This window comes from Telopea speciosissima, chromosome 11 (genome assembly GCF_018873765.1).
Source record: "Telopea speciosissima isolate NSW1024214 ecotype Mountain lineage chromosome 11, Tspe_v1, whole genome shotgun sequence".
Lineage (NCBI taxonomy): Eukaryota > Viridiplantae > Streptophyta > Magnoliopsida > Proteales > Proteaceae > Telopea > Telopea speciosissima.
Window position 1 is genome coordinate 4,148,853 of NC_057926.1, and position 22,709 is coordinate 4,171,561.

At 42.1% G+C, this 22,709-nt stretch overlaps 1 protein-coding gene across 4 annotated transcripts in view; it reads left to right on the plus strand.

The window, feature by feature from the left end:
- LOC122646094 overlaps positions 1-22,709 on the plus strand; it is a 28,469-nt gene that overhangs the window by 4,676 nt on the left and 1,084 nt on the right. For 3 of the 4 annotated variants that reach the window (XM_043839570.1, XM_043839572.1, XM_043839573.1), the window contains exons 5-6: positions 8,218-8,400; positions 8,814-8,975. In XM_043839570.1, the coding sequence (XP_043695505.1) occupies positions 8,218-8,400; positions 8,814-8,975 (345 nt within the window). The remainder of the gene's footprint in view (positions 1-8,217; positions 8,401-8,813; positions 8,976-22,709) is intronic. The other variant, XM_043839574.1, reaches the window with a different exon arrangement.

Here is a 22,709-nt window from a genome sequence, read left to right on the forward strand (position 1 = left end):
AATACTATGATTGGCCTGAGTCTAGCAGTTGAATGAATAGAAAAGGAATTGGTTTGGAAAAAAGATAAGATTCAAATTCTCCCTCTTTTTTAAGAACTTTTATTTGCTTGAAAGAATGGGGAAGTTGAAAAAGAAAAAGGAGCTATTGATTCTTTCACAGTTCATTTTTATGGTCAAGACTTCAATAGTTCCTTCAGGTCGTGCCTGTTAATAAACAACTCCCTCGTAAGAAAAAAAAAGAAAAAAAAAAAGAGATAAAACTTGTTATTTAAATGTTTCCATATTTCATCCAGTCTGCCCAGTGAAAGACGTCAATGCCTCTAATTTTCTTTTCATGATTCTGTTCGGATCTTATCTTTATGATGCCTAATTCTCTTGTTCGACCATTTATCCAATGCTGTTGGCGTTCTTGCTGTAGTTGTATTAGATCCTGAGTGCCTATTCGAATAGCTTATGGAAACCATTGTTAACATTCAAAGTGAGTTGAAGGTCCCGCTGCTTGGGAGGTACCAAATAAATGACTACTGGAATCAGGGGTTTGGACATAAAGGTTCCACTGACGTGTAAGAAGTGGGCCTAACTGGGCAAGGGAAAGCAAGAGATAAATTTGATGCTTATACGATGTAGATGCACTGCCTTGGACCGACCCAAGCCCATTTGGGTATCCATGTGAGGATGAACCGGGTCCAATTTGGGTCTTTTAGGTTCAGTAGGATTTTATTTATTTTGGGATGTTGAAATAGGTTGCTTACTGCTTACCCGATTGGGGTAAGCAGTCCTAGTTCCACTAGGATTGGTCTTCCCTGTCCTAGCTTACTAGGATTAGTCCTAGTCGAGTTAGGGTGGTTAGTCCCACTTTATTTATGTTTCTTTTTCTTTATTTTTTATTTCCTTTTATTGTTTTTCCCCAGCCGAGTCCTAGTTTGGGATTCCTAGTTGTATTAGGAATTCCTAGTAGGCCTAGGACTGAGTTAAGTTTCTATTTTCAGTTGTAATTCTGTTCTCTATATAAACAGGGCCTGAATGATTGAATTAATCATTCAAACATTCTCTACATCTCTCTTTTAACATGGTATCAGAGATAGTCTCTCAGATCTAGCCTGGTTCCTAGCCCACCACCCTCCTTCCAGTATCACTCGATCTCCATCTTCCCCCCCCCACTCAACTCTCTTCAGTTTTTCTGTTTTTTTCTCCACTTAGGGCAGATCTAATGAGGTGATTTGTAGATGCTGCCCTAATTTTTCACCTCAACAATTGATGATTTAAGAAGTTCTTTGATCGATAGCTGCTGCCCACACTTCTGCAAATTTTTTTTGGAGTTCTCCCTTATTGAAGATCAGATTCTCTTACAATTACAGGCTGGTTTTCTTGGGATCCAACACTGCAGGTTTTTCTGGACAGCTGCTGTCTCTGTTTCTCTTCCTACCATTGAGGCATATATCCATATCACTCTCCAGGTTTTTTTTTGAACAAATATTCAAGACCTGCTGCTTCTCAATCTGGTTTATTTCTCCTCTCTGCGTGGGCAGTTTGTTGCACAGATCTGCATCAACTTTGAAGACAGATTCTGCAATTTTTTTTTACGACTTGAAGACCCCTGAATCTCAATCGACTTCTCTTCTAGGGTTTCCTCAAAACCCTAACTATCGATTTTTATTTAGGGCTGGTTCTTGTTGCTACGAGAAGGACTCATCTTTCGGTGTTTATCTTGTTTTTCGCAATATGGGGGACTCGGATGTAACCACGGCCAACTCGGAGTTGATTTTCAGCCGCGGACAGAATTTCTCCCTTATGCTGCAGCTATTAAACTTGAGGGATCAAATTACCTCATCCTGGGCCAGATCTATCTCCTTTGCGTGGTGGTAGGGGACTCACTGGCCATCTTCACTGGCACCACCACACAGCCCATCGAAGAAGGTGCTGCCCGTACTAAATGGGCTGCCAATGATGCTATGGTGATGTCCTTTATTACGAATTCTATGACCACGACCTCTCTAGTCAATATCTACTCCTTGACATCGCTACTTAGATCCGGATCTGTCAAGGGAACTTATGGCCGTTCGGTAATGATGCTCGGTGTATGACATTAGGAAGACACTCCAACATACCACTCCGAGAGGAGCCGTCGTCACTAAATACTATGCTGCCCTCAAGTGCTTAATGGCAACAATTGGATCACTATGCTAGGTTTTCACCTACTACTACTACTGACATCACTGCCTATCATTCCTATGTTGATAAGTTTCGGGTCTATGATTTCCTGGCTGGCCTCAATGATGATTATGATCCTATCCGGGTACAAGTCCTTGGTCGGATTCCTTTCCCCACTTTAGAGGAAACTTTTTCTTATGTTCACAGTGAAGAGACAAGAAGGGCTGCCATGATGATTACTCCCAAAGTTGAGCGATCAGCATTCGATCTGCCTCCACTCCCGTTACTTCTTTTGACAGTGTTGGTGCTACCACTACTAAAGAGCCTGTGAAATGTGAGCATTGTCATAAACCATATCACACGAAGGCTCAGTGTTGGAAATTACATGGCAAGCCTGCTGATTTTGAGGCCAGACGAGGACGTGCTAAGTCTAAAAGCAAAGCCAATCACACTGAAAGTGTAGCCCCAACTCCTACTGCTGACATCGGTTTCTCTCAGGAAGAACTCCAGGCTCTCCGTCGTATGTTGAACACATCCGCTGCCTCTACTACGTCTGCTGCCAATTCAGGTTCCTTCTTTGCCCGTACAGGTATTTCTTTTGCTGGTCATTGTGCATCGGTAGTATCCACTCCATGGATCATAGACTCCGGTGCTACTGATCACATGACAGGTTCTTCTAGCCTTTTTGATACATATTCTCCTGCTTCTGGTAAGGATAAAGTCCAAATTGCTGATGGGTCCCTCTCCTCCATCTCAGGGAAAGGATCCATTGGTTATTCTCCTTCCCTTACCCTGCCATTTGTGTTGCATATTCCCAAATTTACAACTAACCTTCTTTCCATTAGCAGTATCACTAAATCCCTAAATTGTAAAGTGACTTTTTTTCCAACTCACTGTGTTTTTCAGGAGCTGGACTCGGGGAAGACGATTGGATCGGGTAAAGTGCATGGTGGATTGTACCTGCTTGATGGAGATCCTACACCTACTCAGTCTTTACCTTCGGCATCTTTCTCTTCTGAAATACATAAATGGCATTCTAGACTAGGCCATCCCCTCTTAGGAACTTTATCAAATTTATTTCCAGCATTAGTTAACGATTGTAATAAGGAAGATTTTTTTTGTGAACCTTGTGTCTTGGCTAAACATACACGTTCAACTTATCCTATTTCTAATAAGAGATCCTCTTCCTTATTTCATCATCTGTTCATATTGATGTATGGGGCCTAGTAGGAAAGCTTCCCTGATGGCCATCGGTGGTATGTCACTTTCATCGATCGCTATTCTAGGTTCACTTGGGTATACCTTATGCACACAAAAATGAAGTTTTTCTTGCTTTCAAGACTTTCATCAATTAATTATGACCCAATTTCTGCCACTCTTAAAATTTTGAGGAGTGACAATGGGAAAGAGTATACGAAGGTCGGTTCAAAATACCTTCTGCCCATGGAATCCTCCATCGGACCGGTGTGTTGACACTCCACTCAAAATGGTGTGGCTGAGAGGAAAAATCGCCACCTCTTGGAGGTGGCTAGAGCTCTTATGTTTGCTCGCAATGTCCCTTCCCTTTATTGGGGAGATGCGGTTCTTCGCAGCCTATTTAATTAATAGGTGGCGGTCGGGTTCTTCTTTCCAAGGCCCCTATTGAGCTATTACTTGGCTCTTCTTCCTTCATAGTCCCACCTAAGGTGTTTGGCTGCGTTTGTTATGCCAGGGATACAAGGTCCCCTGGTAAACTTGACCCACGTAGTCTCATTGCATTTTCTTGGGTTACTCTGCTACCCGGAGGAGTACAGTGTTATTACCCTCCTTCCCGCCGGACTTTTGTTAGCATGGATGTTGTTTTTCATGAACATGTTTCATATTATGTGTCCCCACCTCTTCAGGGGGAGAGTGTTAGTGAAGATGTGCTGACTATTGACTCTCCACCTCCACTTCAGTCTGTTTACCACGAGTCTGAACCAGTTCGGCCTATCCCCAGTACTTCCCCTGACTCAGGGGGAGAGGTTCCTATATAGGGGGAGACTATCTCTATTCAAGAGGAGCAACCTTCCCCGGTCCAGACTCCTATCCAAAGGACTATTAGTGAATTTCAGAGGAGGATTGATGACCGTACTGTGAAGACCTATGGAAGGAAACGTAAGCAGGTTCAATCAACTGTTGCTCCAGTACCCATCCAATTGCCGAACCCGGATCTAGAACCTGCCTCTTCACCTGGTAATATTCCTTCTCCTAAATTACCTATTGCTCTTCACAAAGGTGTCAGGACTTGCACGCAGCATCCCATATCTCATGTTGTTTCTTATAACTCACTTTCCCCGTCCTTTCATGCTTTTGTTTCCTCTCTTTCTTCTGTTCGTATTCCTAACCATTGGCAGGAAGCTCTATCAGACGGAAAGTGGAAGGCAGCTATGATGGAATAAATGGAGGCCTTGAAGAAAAATAACACATGGGAGCTTGTGGTTCTTCCACCTGGGAAGAAAACCATTGGATGCAAATGGGTGTTTGTGGTGAAACAGAAGGTTGATGGCACTGTGGATAGGTATAAGGCACGGCTCGTGGCCATGGGGTTTACTCAGACATACGGCATTGATTACAAGGAAACTTTTGCACCTGTTGCAAAGTTGAATACTGTTCGTGTGTTATTATCTTGTGCAGTCAACCTTGGATGGGATTTGCAGCAGCTAGATGTAAAAATGCCTTCCTAAATGGAGCACTAGATGAGGAGGTGTATATGGACGTCCCACCAGGGTTCTCTTGTGACAGAAACCAAGGAAAAGTGTGTAAAGCAAGCGTGCACTTTATGGGCTGAAGCGATGCACCTCGAGCTTGGTTTGGCGGTTCCACAAAGCTATGATTTTGTGGGCTATAAGCAGAGTAATGCTGATCACCCACTCTTTATAAAGAGGACTGGTGAAAAACTCGCTGTTCTTATAGTCTACGCCGATGATATAGTAGTTACTGGTAATGATGGTGATGAGATCAAACGACTGAAGACCTTCCTTGGACAAGAATTTGAGATTAAAGATCTAGGAAATTACGATACTTTCTTGGGATTGAAGTGGCGGATCTTCTAAAGGCATTTTCTCTCCCGGAGGAAGTATGTCCTAGACTTATTAGCTGAAACCGGGTTGCTAGGCTGCCATCCTTCGGATACTCCTATGGACCCTCTTTTCGACTCAAGGAGAAAGAAGGGGAGCCTGTTGATAAAGGCCGGTACCAAAGACTTGTAGGGAAGTTGATTTATCTCTCACACACTCGTCTCCGACATTCTTGTCGCCGTGAGTCTGTAAGCCGGTTTATGCATGATCTCTATTCTTCTCATATGGAGGTTGTTCTTCGTATCTTACACTATTTGAAGTCAGCTCCTGGAAAAGGAATTCTTTTGTCTACGCATGGTCATCTACGGATAGAAGCATACACTGATTCTGATTGGGCTGGTTCTGTAGATCGCAAATCTATTTCTGGGTATTGCTCCTTTGTAGGTGGAAATCTTGTCACGTGGCGTAGCAAGAAGCAAAATGTTGTTGCCCGTTCTAGTGCCGAAGCTGAGTTTCGAGCTATGGCACAGGGTATTTGTGAGTTACTCTGGCTTAAAGGGTTGTTACAAGATCTTGGTGTTCCTATTCGTCTTCCTATGATGTTGTACTGTGACAATAAGGCTGCAATCAGCATAGCACACAATCCTGTACAGCATGATCGTACCAAGCATGTTGAGGTGGATAGGCATTTCATCAAAGAGAAGTTAGAAGATGGGTTGATTTGTATTCCTTTTGTGACATCTGCGGATCAACTTGCTGATATCTTCACCAAGGGATTGTCTGGAAAATTGTTTCATCCCAATTTAGTCAAGTTGGGCATGATCGACATCTTTGCTCCAACTTGAGGGGGAGTGTTGAAATAGGCTGCTTACTGCTTACCCGATTGGGGTAAGCAGTCCTAGTTCCACTAGGATTGGTCCTACCTGTCCTAGCTTACTAGGATTAGTCCTAGTCGAGTTAGGGTGGTTAGTCCCACTTTATTTATGTTTCTTTTTCTTTATTTTTTATTTCCTTTTATTGTTTTTCCCCAGCCGAGTCCTAGTTTGGGATTCCTAGTTGTATTAGGAATTCCTAGTAGGACTAGGACTGAGTTAAGTTTCTATTTTCAGTTGTAATTCTGTTCTCTATATAAACAGGGCCTGAATGATCGAATTAATCATTCAAGCATTCTCTACATCTCTCTTTTAACATGGGATTAACATGCAATCTTTTATTTTAATAGTTTAAGTAGGAGATAGGTACTAGGATTTAGTTTCCTAATTAATTTGAGTTTCTAATTTAGAGTAGGTTTCCTTTTCATGTTGGGTTTCTTTTTTTTATTTAAATAGATGTAACCGTGCAAGTAGAAGGCAGATTTGAATGAATGAAAATTTTGGGTTTTATTACCAGATTGGTAGGAATCAGGTTGTGTGACCTCTTCTCCCTATTTCTCTCTCCCTCCCCTGATATTTCATTCTATTCCATTCTTCTTTCCTTCTTATTTGCTGTTATTTCATGTTACTGTTTCCCTACTCTGTTCCAGATGGTGGTAACACTTCATTTTTGTTGGCTTTGATCTCCCTTGTGTTTCTTCTTTTCTCCTTCATACTTAAGGATTAATATCACCACCTTAGGACGATCCAAACCCTAGGTACTGGTTTCCAAAACCCCTTCCCTGGTGTGAGATTTATAGGTTGCCACTAGGCTGGTTTTAAGCCTACTGCCATGTGGAGTTTCAGGAAGCTTTATTTGAATGATGGATTGCTGTTTCATTGGGCTTTCACTTGGGCTTCATAGGGTGCAGTATATAGAGGTTATCCCAAAACCTCAGCTCCATCGGAGTACTGTTGATTGAGAACCATCCTTTGTAACGTTCTGGTTTTCGCCTCTTTGGTATGTCTCAAGGTTGAAGGTAACCCCTTACCCACGATAATACTTCTATTAATTGTCATATTCCTTATTTACCCGAAAGTGCCCCTCCTTTCTCCATTAATTCTGTTTTATCCCATGTCCTTTATTTGCTTCCAAGATTGTCCCTAGACAATAAATAAGTCTTTTCAAGTCCCATTGCTTCTTAGTTACCAATATCCCCTTGAAATTTCTGGTATATTACCATATTGCCACTAGTTATTAAATTTGAGCCTTCTATTATTCGGGTGGGCTCATAAGCGATCCGATTCGGGTTTTGGAACCCTGGATCCGCATCATTATAGTTATAAAAGATCCAATCGTTTGGTCATCACTCCTTATGTGGAGGGAAAAGACAAGATCGAAGGAGAGAAAAGGAAAGGTATATGGCGCCACTCCCATCATGCTTGTTTCGACAGCAAGCCAAGCTATGAATTGGCCGGTTAAACACCAAAGACCGGGAGGGTTTTGGCCAGGTTTCGGTTGAAACCCAAATATTTCGGCTTCTACCAAGGTTGAAACCGAAATTTGAACCTTGTTCCTTGCTGGCCAATTACCATTATAGATCAATTTTTTGTTTTCCATCTTCTTAATTGGTTGGTTGATTTATAGTGGCCTTTCCTTGCTGGGTCAATTACCATTACATATTGTGTTTTTTACTTTTCACCATCAATAACCATAAATGCCAGGCATTTATCTGATTGAAAGGTCTCTTACATTGTCTGCATGGTGTGTCATTCTATTTTACAGTATTGTTTTCATTTTCATTAGGTTGGATCAAATTAAAATTTATTTCCCAACCGTATTCCTACTTATATTATTTTCTCCTCTATTTTTCTTCAGTTCTTTCACAACCCTTGCTATTGTTACAGTCTCTTATCATCTGTGCTTCTTGTATTTGGACCATAGCCCAGAGGGTTTAGAGGTTGTGAAACCTTTTGTAGTATCCTGCATCGGCTAGGCTCTGAACCCTGGTCTGTTTATTAACTGGTACTAAAATCCAAAAAGCTTTAACTGCTTAACAAGCTGGAATCTTGGAATGTTATTTGGCATGTCAGCCATGTCTGAACAATGAATCAATTGGTTCCCATTCTGAAGCTTTTTAATTATCTATTCACAATTTAATACATCACAATTGCAGGACTGGAGAGATTTATGGAGGCCAGAGCTTGCAGGGAAGATTTCAATGGTGGATTCTCCAAGAGAGGTTGTTGGTGCAGTTTTGAAATACATGGGAGCCTCATACAACACGAAAGACATAGAATCCCAAGTTACTGGTGGCAGGAAAACTGTTATGCAGAATTTGGCATTGCTTCAAAAACAGGTATTTTGTTGAATATGATTTTCAGGTTCTCGTTTACTACCTTTCATGATTGTCTAGGAATTAGCATGAGAACTAAACCGATTGGATGAAATTGAAATATGTTTTATAGTAAGTGAAAGAAATATATTGTTAAAAAACGTTATAATGAATAAAAATAATAACAATAGAGCCAGAGCTGCTGCAGAGCAGGGAATATGATCCATATATATCAGGATTGCCTTGATGTAATTTCTGGGTCATTGTTCATCCAACCAGTGACTTAGCATTTGCGCAGTCCAGATAAAAGGAAATGAGTACTTCCTCCATTCTGCAGAGTATGTTAGAGAACAATGATCAATTGTTCTGCTATTGTAAGTATTTGTGTATGTTAATGATGAATAACTAACTGCTTCTGTTCAATTGGCTTTCTATAGGTCCGAATTTTTGATAGCGCATATTACCTAAAGGCTTTTGGAGTGGGAGATGTTTGGGTTGCTGTTGGATGGAGCAGCGATATCCTTCCTGCTGCCAAGAGGATGTCAAATGTTGCGGTTATCATTCCCAAGTCTGGAGCTAGTTTGTGGGCAGATCTATGGGTAGGTCCTTGATCCTGTTTCTTCCCGAAGTAACCTTTGGCATCTGTTTGGATACTTAAAGAGTCTAGACTGCCACAGAATACGTCTTTTTTTTTTTATGAAAAGAAAGAAAATTAATTAATTAGATGGCAAATTTTTACACAGGTCATACATATAGGGATATTTTGAATTACATGCTTCAAAGGCCATTGAGTTGAGTTTAGTTAGCAAGAAATTGTCCTCAATATGTCGGCAAATCAAATCCCTAGAAAGAGATCTGTAAAAATTGGGTCAACAGTTCAAAAGGCCAAGGAGAACGGGATGGAGTTGGAAGAAGTCCAGGCAACAGAGTATTTGAGCACCAGACTTCTTTTAGCTTCAGCCCTCTCTTGTTTGCCAAAATTAAACCATTAATAATTGCGACCAGTTCAGGCTCCATGTCGTTACATGCTCTTATAGGACCTGCAGTGAACAAAAAGAGATTGCCATCTAACAAAATGCAAGATGCCCATCCAGAAGATTTCAGGACTTCGGAAGTAACCCCTGCGCATAGCAAAACAGGAAATTGCAGAATTGGTAAATTAGGTAAAACCAAAGGCAGAAAAATCTCCGAATCAGAATTGTTTACAATCAGGGGCTGCAAATGGGGAGAGGAAATATGCAAATCCTTCATCCATTGTTCTATCCTTTTTAAAATCAATAAAAGATTAGGTTTAACAGACTTAAAAAAGAAATTGTTTCTAGCATCCCAAATAAAATAACAAGTTAAAATAAAAACTGAAAACAACCAGATGAGAGTTGATTTGTTAAACTTGCAGTTCAGGAAAGTAGATATGCAGAAATGTTCTAGAGAGGGGTGGGTAATAAGCTCAGTTCTTAGACCCAGAGGACCAGCTGCCCAGATATGTTTGACCCAGTCATAGGAGAGAAAGATGTGCCAGAGGGTCTCATCACAAGTGCCACAGAAAGCACAAGTGGGATCGATCGAAATCCATTTCGAAAGTAAATCCTTAACCATAATCCCTGCATGTAATACATGCCGGAAGAACAATTTAAATTTAGGATGCAGCTTAAGCTTTTCCACCATGATGAAATAGAAAAATCACAATTGGTGGAGGAAGTTTGAAGAAAACAAGCCGCACGCTTAGTACTAAATCTTCCATCATTTCCTAGAGTACACCACCAGGAGTCGGATTCCCCAGAGATGGGGACAAGGGAGATGACAGACACATAAGTAGGGGCAAAGGTGGTAAGAAGATCAATCTTCCAGCCAGTACCACTGACAAAAGAACAGACTTTATCAGAGTATCTATTGGTCATTCCATCGGGAAGGATGGCAAAGCCAAGTAAGGATGGGATCCACGGATCGGTCCAGAAGAAAGTCCATGAGCCATAGCTCTAAATTTTGCCTCAGCACTGGATCTAGCTACAACCGGCTGTTTTTTGCTTCTCCATGTAACCAAGTTACCTCCCACAAAGGTACAATAGCCGGAGGTAGACCTCCTGTCTGTGATGGATCCAGCCCAATCAGCATCAGTAAAACCTTCCACTCTTTAGGTGGTTGTGCCTGGCATACAACAGTCATTTCCCTGGGTACGACTTCAAATATCTAAGAATACGATACACAACATCTAAATGGCCACTCTTGGGGGCATGCATTAATTGGCTCACTACTCCCACTACATAGGAAATATCTGGGCGTGTCATAGAAAGGTAAATAAGCTTCCCAACTAGCCTCTGGTATTTTCCCGCATCAACAAGAGAAGAACCACAATCTTCTCCTAGTTTGTGATTCTGCTCAATAGGAGAACTTGCTGGTTTGCAGCCTAACATCCCTGTCTCTGTCAGCAAATCAAGTACAAACTTTCGTTGACATATGTTGATTCCTCTCTTGGTCCTTGATACTTTAATGCCTAAGAAATACTTTAAGGGACCCAGATCTTTGATTTCAAACTGTTTAGCCAAGTAGTTTTTCAGTTTATCTATCTCAGCCATATCATCTCCAGTGACTACAATATCATCAACATAGACAATGAGGGCAGTGATAGTACCATTGCCCCACTTGGTAAAGAGAGTGTGGTCTGCTTGACTCTGGGAATATCCATTCTGCAGAATAGCTTGTCGGAAGCGCTCAAACCGTGCCTTTGGTGATTGTTTGAGTCCATATAATGCCTTTTTGAGGAGACACACCTTCCCTTCAGCTAAAGGTATTTTGAAGCTTGGTGGGGGTTGCATGTAAACTTCCTCTTCCAAGTCACCATGAAGAAAGGCATTCTTCACATCTAGTTGATATAATGGCCAATCTTTATTGGCAGCCAGTGATAAACGAACTCTTATAGAGTTGTGCTTAGCTACAGGAGCAAATGTCTCTTGATAGTCAATCCCATAGACTTGACTGTACCCCTTGGCAACCAACCTTGCTTTGTATCTCTCAACCCTGCCATCAGATTTATACTTGATTGTATATACCCATCTGCATTCAACTGGGACACGTCCCTTGGGAAGATCCACCAGTTGCCAAGTACCATTCTTCTCAAGAGCCATCATTTCCTCAGACATAGCTTGTCTCCATTTTGGGTCAGACATAGCATCAGTGACGTTCCTGTGAATAGAAGCTGTAGAAAGAGCAGTAATAAAGGCAATACTTGTACGAGAAAGAGCATCATAAGAGACAAACTGAGCTATAGGATTAGTACAAGCTTTTTTCCCTTTTCTAATAGCAATAGGAAGGTCTAAATCAGATGGAGGAGAAGGGATGTCACCTGATTGAGAAGGATGAGTCTCAAGATGTGGATCTGGATCCAAAGAGGACTCTTGGTAGGTCTGCTTTCCTTTGTTATGCAAGCCTTCACCCTTTTTGTATGTAATGTGGTAATCCTTCCCCTTACCAGAATCACTTTCAACCACTAATTCTGTATCCACACCTTATTGATCACCAGTATTAACATCCATAGTCTTGTGTGTCCCAATGTCAAACATATAAGGAGAGATAGGGAGAGGAGAATGAAGGAAATCAGCAGCCTGTTCACTTCCACACTTCTCCCCCTAAAGAGGATGCTGAGAAGGGGCAAAGAAAGGAGCAGATTCAAGGAAGGTGACATCCTTGGAGATAAGGCACCAACGAGAAGAAGGATGATAGCACTTGTAACCCTTGGTAGTAGAAGAGTACCCAAGGAAGATGCACTTGAGAGCTTTGGGATCAAGTTTAGTACGTGCAGATTTGTTTACATGCACATAATAAACACAACCAAAGACTTTAGGAGGAAGAGAGAAAGCAAAAACCTTAGGAGATAAGATGTCCAAGGGAGATTTGAAATCAAGAAGTTTGGTAGGCATGTGATTGATGAGAAAAGAGGCAGTGAGAAGAGCTGCAGACCTAAAAGTCTTGGGAACATGCATGCCAAACAAGAGACTATAGGTGACCTCCAATAAATGGCGATTTTTCCTCTTAGCAACCCCATTTTGTTGGGGTGTGTCAACACACGCTAGCTGATGGATAATGCCATTATTAGTAAAGGAGGTTTGGAGGCCACCAAACATGTATTCTGCTCCTTTATCAGACGGAACAATTTTGATCTGAGTGTCAAACTGAGTAAGAATCATCTGATAAAAGGTTTTAAATGCATCACAAACATCACTTTTATGTTTCATAAAAACAGTCCAAGTAGCACGAGAAAAATCATCAACAAATGACACAAAGTAACGATAGCCAAATAAAGAGGTAGTAGGGGAAGGTCCCAAACATCAGTATGTACAATATGGAAAAGATAGCAGTTCTATTACCATGATATGGATAAGAGGAACGACAATGTTTGGCAAACATACACGGTTCACATGAAAAAACATGAGAAGAAGCAACAGAAGAAAATAAGTGAGGCAATTGTTTCCTCATTACAACAAAAGATGGATGGCCAAGATGACGATGCCATAACATAACAGACTCCACAGAATTACTATCATTATGTCCACACACATAAGACTGAGCTATGGACAAAAAAGGGTAAAAAAGATAAAGGCCTTGCTCTTCATGTCCACTACCAGTAATCCTTTTTGTCACCAAATCCTGAAAAAGACAGTGACAAGGGAAAAATGTGACACAGCAGTTCAGAGATTTAGTCAAGTGACTCACAGATAAAAGATTAACTGCAAGGTTAGGGACATGAAGAACTGAAGTAAGAGAAATAGATGAGGTGACAGGGATACTACCCTTACCAGATATGGAGGATAAGGAGCCGTCAGCTATCCTAACCTTATCCTTACTAGAGCAAATGGTATAGGAATCATAATTATGGGGCGTACCAGTCATGTGGTCAGTGGCACCAGAGTCAATGACCCAAGACTGGGCTGCAGTAGGGGCTGAAGTGGAGACCTGTAAGGCTGAGGATGATGAGGAGCTGGCTACAATAGGTGTAGAAGATGTGCTAAGCTGTGACACGACCCTGCGAACCACTGTATCCATAAAGGTGGAGTCATCCTGTGTAGCATCTGCCTCAGTCATCACAGAGTGAGCTCGAGCTCCCCCTCTACGACCACCACGACCACGTGTGCCAAGAGGACGGCCATGAAGAGACCATCACCTATCCTTGGTATGTCCAGTTCGCCCACAATGATCATATTTAAACCTGTCTCTTCCAACTCCACTGGCACCAACTGTCTCCACTGTATTGGCTACCTCACGGTTAGGCCCTGGGCCTCTACCACCTCCACGAGTGTCTCTGGAAGAACTAGAGTTGAGAGCTGACCTCTCAAGAGAGGAAACTGGAGTTGGGTCCATAGCAACACGCCGAGTCTCCTCACTCTGTAAGTAACTACAAACCTCACTAAGAGATGGAAAGGGAGACCGGCCTAAGATCTAAAGTCTGACGGGCTCATAGTCAGGGTTTAGACCACCAAGTAAAGTGAAGACACGCTCTTTTTCTAGAGTTTGGTATACCTTAGCTTCATCCTTTGGGTCCTTCAAGTGGAGATCCTTGTAGTGGTCATATTCTTCCAAAAGGCCAAGAAAGGCATTGTAGTACTCAGAGATGGTCCTGTCACCCTGCCTCATGGAGTTAATCTTTTGGTGAAGCTGATAGACCTTGGCAGAGTCACCCACTCTATCAGAAGTCTAGAAGACACTATCCCAGATTTCCTTGGCAGTTTCATATCTTATAAACCTTCGTCCAATCCTACCCTTCGTCCAATCTTAGGAGTCATGGAGAAGATTAGCCATGTAATGATTGTAGAATTGTCAGTCTCCCATTGGTCATAGGTAGGTGAACCAGGCTCTGGAGCAGTAATAGTACCTGTAATGTACCCAAGTTTCCGTCTGCTCTTTAGTGAAAGCCTCACAGAGTGTGACCAGTCCAAATAATTAGTACCATCAAGTTTCACAAAGGAGATCTAGGTAGGTATGCTCTCATAAACAGCTGGAGGAGTTGTGGGAGGAGGCTGTGAAGCAGCCGAACCAAGCTTAGATGTGGCTTTATCAACCATATTGTATGGGAAAGAACACTTGACCATAAAATAGATAACAAACAGCAAGTGGGGAGTACACACTCAATCCAAATAGAAGCTTCCAATACAAAAAAAAGAGAGGAAATCCAGCAGCAAATCCTTAAGAAGGACTTAAATCAAGCACCTCTAGTGCATGTCAACATTATTCCAGCAGGCATGCACTTCATAATCAGTAAAAAAAGACATCAAAGAAGCTTCGACTAGTAACCTTCAAAGGTAACAACATGTAAACAATGCAAACCTTCCATTCTCTGCAGTTCATAACCATTTAATGTGGTGATTGTTGAAGAAAAAAGGCAAACAAGCAGCCGAAACAGAAACAGAGATACTGTTGTAGCAGCAGGAAATCGAGTTATGCTCCTCAGACTTAGACTTGCTTCAACCGAGTGGTAGGGGAGAAGGAAGAAGGCCTTTAGGCAATTCAGATGCAGCAAACCTTATCCCAAAAGGTTGAAGAAGAAGGAAGAAACAAGAAGCTGTATGGAGAGGCTGGCGGTAACTTGAGGAGCAGAACCTGGAGCTTCAAACTTCTGCGGCAGCATCTTCAGCTTCAAACTTCACATGTAGGTTCAAGAATAGAACTCCAAGAGGTGTATCGCTTCACCTTATACTGCCTCTAATGGAACCCTCTATCCTTTTAGGGTTCCAAAGAGGGGTGAAGAATAAGACTTGAGCAGCCGACTCTCAAACCAGAAAGCCTTGCTCTGGTACCAAGTTAAATTTCTAGATTAAGGTTGCAAGGAAGAGAAGATTGAAGAAGGAAAGAAGAGGAAAGAGAGGAAGAAGGGAAACAATGGAGAGAGTGTTACGGTTGTAATTGTTGTGTTGGAGATTGATTCTCCACACCTATATTACTCAAATATAAACTCTTGACAAATTACATCCAACCTCCCTAGGGTGGTAAAAGACAAAAAAAGGAAAAAGAAGAAATTACATAATAAGGGAACTAGATAAGGTCTAGTTCCAGAAATACCCCTAGAACATAAAGACTAATAACTCTTAACAAGCATGATCCAAGTTTTGAAGATGTGTCTGCTATCCTACCGGCTCCTATTCAGGGGGAGCCTTCTTCTCCAGAGCCTCCAACTTCAGTCCCTAGTTTGATTCCTATTCAAGGGGAGCGTAGACCAGTGAGTCAGATTCCTGTTGATAAAGTCTATACTCGGAAGCACAAAGAGCAAGTTGAGACTACCAATATTGTACCTCTTCTCCAATTGTCAGAACATGATCTAGGTCCAGACTTTGCTACATTATCTGGTAAGGATCATTTTTTTGACTTACCTATTGCTGTTCATAAAGGCGTTAGGTCTTGTACCCAATATCCCATCTCTAATGTTGTTTCCTATGATTCTTTGTCTTCTTCCTATCGTGCATTTATGTCCTCTCTTTCCTCTGTTTCTATTCCTCAGAAATGGCAGGAGGCTATTGCAGATCCAAAGTGGAAAGTAGCCATGATGGAACAGATGAATGCCTTATCCAAAAATGAGACGTGTGAGCTAGTGGTTCTTCCTTCGGGCAAGAAACCAGTCGGCTGTAACTCTGTAAGTGGGTGTTTGTTGTCAAGCAGAAGATGGACGGAACAGTAGACAGATACAAGGCCAGACTTGTGGCCATGACATTTGCCCCAATTGCAAAGTTGAATACTGTCCGGGTTTTGCTGTCATATCCTATCAATCTAGGCTGGGATTTGCAGCAGTTGGATGTAAAAAATGCATTTCTCCATGGGGAGCTGGATGAGGAAGTTTATATGGAGATTCCTCCAGGTTTTTCTTGTGACAAGACTTATGGACAGGTTTGAAGGCTGAAGCAATCTCCTCGGGCTTGGTTTGGCAGGTTACATAAAGCAATGATCTCTATAGGATACAAACAGAGCAATGCTGATTGCACCTTGTTCATCAAGCGAAGTGGAGACAAGATCACTCTTCTCATAGTCTATGTCAATCACAATTGTGACTGACAATGATGCAGCTGAAGTTTCTCACCTGAAAAATTTCTTGGGATGAGAATTTGAAATAAAAGATCTAGGATTGCTAAGGTACTTCCATGGGATTGAAGTTGCTCGTTCTCCCAAAGGCATTTTTCTCTTCCAAAGGATTTATGTTCTAGACCTACTCTCAGAGATTGGTTTGTTAGGTTGTCATCCTTGTGACACTCCTCTGGAAGCTACTACTCGTCTGCAAGAGAAGGATGGTGATCTGGTTGATAAGGGTCGATATCAACGATTAGTGGTGTTGATCCCAGGTTGACACTAAGAGGGGGGGGGGTGAATCAGTGTTCTTAAAAAATAATCCCTAAATTCCAACCCTGTGTTGACGTTGATGCAGAAGACTTCAAGCAAACCTGATTGGCCGGGGCAATCCCGTAATTACCAATTCCACAACACACATGCACGTCCACCTCGCAACCACTGTGTGGCCAGGTCTACCAGACAATGCACCCCACTCTGCAGATCAAACACACTCCAATTTATGCAATGAAAGTAAAGTAGACAAGACACCAAATTTACGTGGTTCGGCCAAACTGCCTACGTCCACGGAGCAATACCCTACCCAGGGTTTCGTATATTGCTCAATACGCTACTCAAATTTTTGACTGCAACAACAGCCCAGGAACTACAATCCCTGCTTCGGTTTGTGCAACAACACAAACGAGGGCAACTACCCCAATCTTTGTACAAGCCCCCACTTGACAGAGTTACAATAATTAATTGCAAATAACATAACCAAATCCCCCAATACAATGACCAATATTGGCTTACAATCAAACTAGGTTTTTTTTCAACTAAACATGCAACCTAGAAACTCACAATGGGGATTTACAATTGGGGATTACCTCTTGTAGAGTAATCCAACAATCATGAAGCCTCTGACACATAGAAATCGTGTCTATGTACGTGTCTATGTACGCTCCACTGCTCAAACTATCTTCAATATGGTGTCATCGAGCATAAAACAGTAATATCGTCGACTATCTGTGCTCAAACGATGCTGCAACTTCTTCCAATGGCTTCCTCTCGAAAAAATACCCAATTTCAAAAAAAACTTCATCCCATTTGGACATCGGATGGCCAAGATACGGCCTTCCACAGTTGAATGCTCCAAAAATTAGTAACCAGTGGCAAATCCGTAAATAAAGAGATTCTTCGTGACAAACTGTGCACAAAAGGAAAAACGCGTTAGAGATTTTCACACTCTCTTCCTTCATAAGAATTGCGGGTGATGTCATGCCAACATCACACTTCACTACACATTAGTTATTTCCTTTATTTCCTCCTTTTTTCCTTTTTCTTTCTTTTTCTTTTAATGAACCAAATCTGATGCAAGATACCGATCCGACGCTCGAGGAGATTCTGGAGTTTTAACAAAACAATGGAGAACGTCTGTCTACAGTATAACACTTAAAGATAAGCCAAAAATTTTGGCTAAGTATATAAACTTTTGCCTATTCTAGATTTGCTCCGTTTTCGCACATCGACATAAAAATATCTGTAACTTTCTCGTCCAATATTCAAATGATGCGAGACCAGTTGCGTTGGAACCGCGACTCGACGAACTTCATTTCTCGTGAAGACCACTTCACCCAGAATTTCCATTAAGCCTTCCAAAATTGACCTTAAAGTCACTGTCATTGCATGAACCTGTGAAATCACAACTTTAACAGTATGAAACCTTCACCTGCTGCTTCGCCCCATTGCCAAACACTATATAAGGACTTAATATGCTGTTAAATGGTGTTCTTCAAGTGCGGGTACCCTTGTAACCCTGCCAAATGACCAAAATACCCTTATAGCTGTGTAGGTGACTGTTTGACCATTTCAGCTCTTCCAAACCACCAATAGCTACTGCCACAACACCACTATGACCAAATACGTTGCCAACAATGACAACAATATTCCACACTCCAATGGACTAACAAGTGGGAAAATTGATTATCTCTCCCACACTAGACTGGACACTGCATTTCCAGTAAGTTTGGTTAGTTAGTTCATGCATGATCCCTACTCCACACATATGGCTGCTGTCTTTCGCATTTTACATTACTTGAAGTCAGTTCCAGGAAAAGGGATTTTCCTATCTCCGCATGATCATCTTTGTATTGAGGCTTGCACTGATGCTGGCTGGGATGGTAATCCTGACAGGAAATCCACTTCAGGTTATTGTACGTTTGTAGAAGGTAATCTTGTCACATGGCGCAGTAAAAAACAAAATGTGGTGGCAAGATCCAATGCTGAAGCTGAGTTCCGTGCTTTGGCCCATGGCATATGTGAGCTATTGTGGCTTCAGAGTTTACTCCAAGATAATAGTGGTTCTGTTCATCTTCCAATAATATTGTACTATGACAACAAAGCAGGAATCAGCATTGCCCACAATCCAGTGCAACATGACCGTACCAAGCATGTGGAGATTGACAGGCACTTCATCGGAGGAGTTAGAGAATGGGCAGATTTGTATACCTTTTGTGAAGTTCGGTGATCAACTTGCTGATGTCTTCACCAAAGAGCTAAGTGGAAAGTTGTTTCATACTAGTTTAGTCAAGTTGGGCATGTGCGATATCTATGCACCAACTTGAGTCCGATAAGGGTATTGGGTATTTTTTTTCTCTGTTTTTCCCCTATAGCTAGCAAAGTCGGCTATGTAGGGACTTACTTGTAATTCTGCCTCTCTCATTGAAAGTTATAAATAGAGGTCTTAGTGATCACATTGATCATTCAAGCCATTCATAAAATTCTGTTTTGTTAACACAATCCATCCATCCAGTGGTGTATCTCTCTCTCCCTCCACCGCCACTGCCCCCTGTGCCGTTGCATCTCCCCCTCTCTCTCCCCCACCATTGGCTCACTGCTGCAACCTGCAGCCCTGCATCTCTCCTCTCTCTATCTCCCCTGCTCCCGATCCATCCCACCCGCCCACCCCCACCCTTTCTCTCCCGCACAACCTCCCTCTGTTTCTCACTTCCCACAGAGCTCATCAGCCCCCTCGCAATCTCCTATCACCTGCACAGAGCCACCACCATCATCAGTAAAGATTGAAGCTTTGAAATATATGAACTCTGTTCCCTCTCTAAAGTGGCGATTCAACACACTCCCGCATAGCTTCAATCAGATTCTTCCTCCATCCATTTCAACGGCGCACGTAGGCGTTCTAGACTGACATCATCGTCATCATCATGGGTGATATCGTCATCTTTTTGAAAATTTTCATGTATTTGGGATTCAGATGCTGATGAGATTGATATAATGGGAAGGGAAAATTGGGAAATTGGATTGGCTATTTCAATTGCTTCTTCTTCTTGTTCTTCCTTCTTAAATGGAGAGATGAGAGATCAGAAAAAGAGGAAAAAATGGATGAGGAGATGGAGAAATGGAAGGGGCGCATTGGGTGGGTGGGATTTGGATTGTAACGGTTAAGAAGGTGTGGCAGACGGGAAAGACTGGAGCTTTGAAAGTCAAACTGCGGCCATCCTTGTTGGCTGCTGCAAATGGGTCTTTCGACAGAGAGTTGTGGTCTGGAGGTGAGCAAGGGGTGTGGTGGTCTTGCGGAGGGAGGAGAGATCGGGGTACTTGCAGGACTGGGGTGGGGTGGGGGTAGCTAGCAGGGAGGGGCATTGCTGGGAGGCGAGGGGGGAGGGAGATTAGGGGGTGGAGGGTCAGGGGGCAGTGGGGTGTGGGTTGCAGCGCCAGAGGAGGGTTTGGGAGCTAGAGCTTGGTGGGGTTATAGATATGCAGGTTGCTAGGGTGTGTTCTAACAGCCATCAGTGACGGGCTAGCAACGATGGCCCAATGGCAACGGGGTGGTGATGGTAGAGGAAGAGGAGAGCGAAATATGGAGGATGAAGTGGCAATGGATTGTGGGTGATGCAAAAGGCGCTAGATCAAATGAATGAGATGTTTTCCTCTCCATCCTATGGTCAATAATGTGCTCATATGTAAGATTCCAATATATATTGCTAGTGTGTACATCATTTTCTCAAACTTTTATAATCATGATTGTGGAGCTACCTTAAATTCTTATGATATATGGTCCAGAAAATTTTCTATTCAAATCTTTGTTTTTCTTTTAAATCCAAGGCATTTGATTGCAAAATATAGTAAAACTTAGTAACCAGATTTGGAATGTTTTGTGGTTAGTTACACAATCATTTTTGGTAATGATTACAAAAAGTTTCCATTTTAGCTCTGTTTTAACTCCTTTTACATTGCAACCAAACAGGGCCTTGGAAGAAAAACTTCATTGACACTTGTATAGATTATGGGTCCTGCCAGAATAAACCTAAAATTCCTACTGAAAGGATAGGATTCAAAAATACTATTTTCTCTTCTTATTAGACTTCAATAAGGACACCAAATGTCTCTAATGCCAATTAGAGAACAACTGAACTCCCCTACGCCCGCCCCCGGCAGAAAAAAAAAAAAACAAAAAAAAGGGGAAAATAAAGAGAACTGGAACAAAAGTAGAAATGTGTTTGAAACTAGCAGAACTCCTATTTCTGTTCGGACTTTGTTGTGAACATAACAAACTAACGTAACCGACCCTAATAGGTAAGGTGTAATCAAAATGACACTAACACATATAATTTGAACCAAAAAAAAAAGAAGGGAAATTTACACACCACCACCCCTGAGGTTTGACGCAAGGATATTTTCACCCCCCAGTTTTGGAAAATTCTGCGTACCCCCCTGAGGTTTGTAAACGATAACAAATAAGCCCATTCCGTCAGTTCATGACTAACACTGTTAAAAATTAGACTTGAACTGACGGAATTGCCCTTCTAAGAAGAGCCCCCCCCCCCAAAAAAAAAAAAAACATAAAAACAAAACCTGCATCTAATCTTCCCCAAAATCAATTGGGGAAGATGAGTTGCAACCATCCCAGCACCGCATTGATTCGTTAAAACACCTCTTTGCCTGAACCGAATCATCACCATCTTCATCATCACTCTTGCTCCACCCTCAAACCCTAACCCTAAACTTTGATTTGTTCACCATCACTCCCTGTCTTTCCTTTGATGCTCGAGGTCGAGTTCAAAATCAAGTCTTGGAGGTTCCTCAGCTTACCGATACTTGCAGGAATGCTACCCACGAGACTATTGGAGCTGAGGTTGAGGACTGTGAGTGAAGGGAAGTCTCCAATGTCAGCAGGGATAGTTCCTGTGAGGTTGGCATCGGAGATAATGAGCTGTTCCAGGAAAGCGAAGGAGGAGAGATTGGAAGGGACAGGGAGGGCGAGCTGGATGGATTTGATAGTAATTTGGGTGACGAAGCCATGAGCAGAGCAAGAGATGTAAGTCCACTTACAAGGGTTTGGGTCTTGTGGGTTCCAGTCGTGGAAGGCAGAGGATACAGTAGAATCATGTATCCATGAGAGCAGTGCCAGTGCTTCATGGTTCCCGGCGGTAACAGCTTCTGATGATCCGACATGAAATGCTAATGCAATTGAGACAACGACAACAATGGCAACGACGAAGGTGGGGGTTCTGTGAATATTGTTGTAGATGTAACAGGGTGGTGATGGTGGTGGTTGTTTTTGCTGCCATAGTTGCCTCGAGCTGGGCATCGACATTGTTGCATCAAATCCCAAGTCTCACTTCTCGCGCTTGCATCGGGTCTCCTGCCCACACCACCTGTTTTCTCTCTTTCCTTAAACTCCTATGCTCTTCTCTTCTCTTTCTCTTTCTCTTTACTTAGTTAGCAAGCAAAAACACAAACGCACACACACAGAGGAAGGAGGAACAGGGGAGGGAAGAAAGAAACAATAAAGAAACAGAAGACAAATAAAATAAAAGAGGTTTAGAAGGTTGCAACTCATCTTCCCCAATCGATTTTGGGGAAGATGAGTTGCAGGTTTTGTTTTTTTTTTTTTTTTGGGTTCTTCTTAAAAGGGTAATTCCGTCAGTTCCAGTCTAATTTTTGACAGTGTTAGTCATGAACTGACGGAATGGGCTTATTTGTTACTGTTTGCAAACCTCAGGGGGGTACGCAGAATTTTCCAAAACTGGGGTGTGAAAATATCCTTTCGTCAAACCTCAGGGGTGGTATCTGTAAATTTCCCAAAAAAGAAAGAAAGAAAACAAAAAGAAGAAGAATTGAAGAAGAAATCAATATCTGAGCTTGAAGCTTGCAGTTCTTTCTATTGAGCTTGAACTTGCTAAATCTCCTCCAGACTGAGCTGGCTGACCACACAGCTGACTTGAATGAAATTGGACCAAAATTTTGTCCTAAGTTGCATAGCATGACTTAAAAAATTTTAATATTTGAATGGG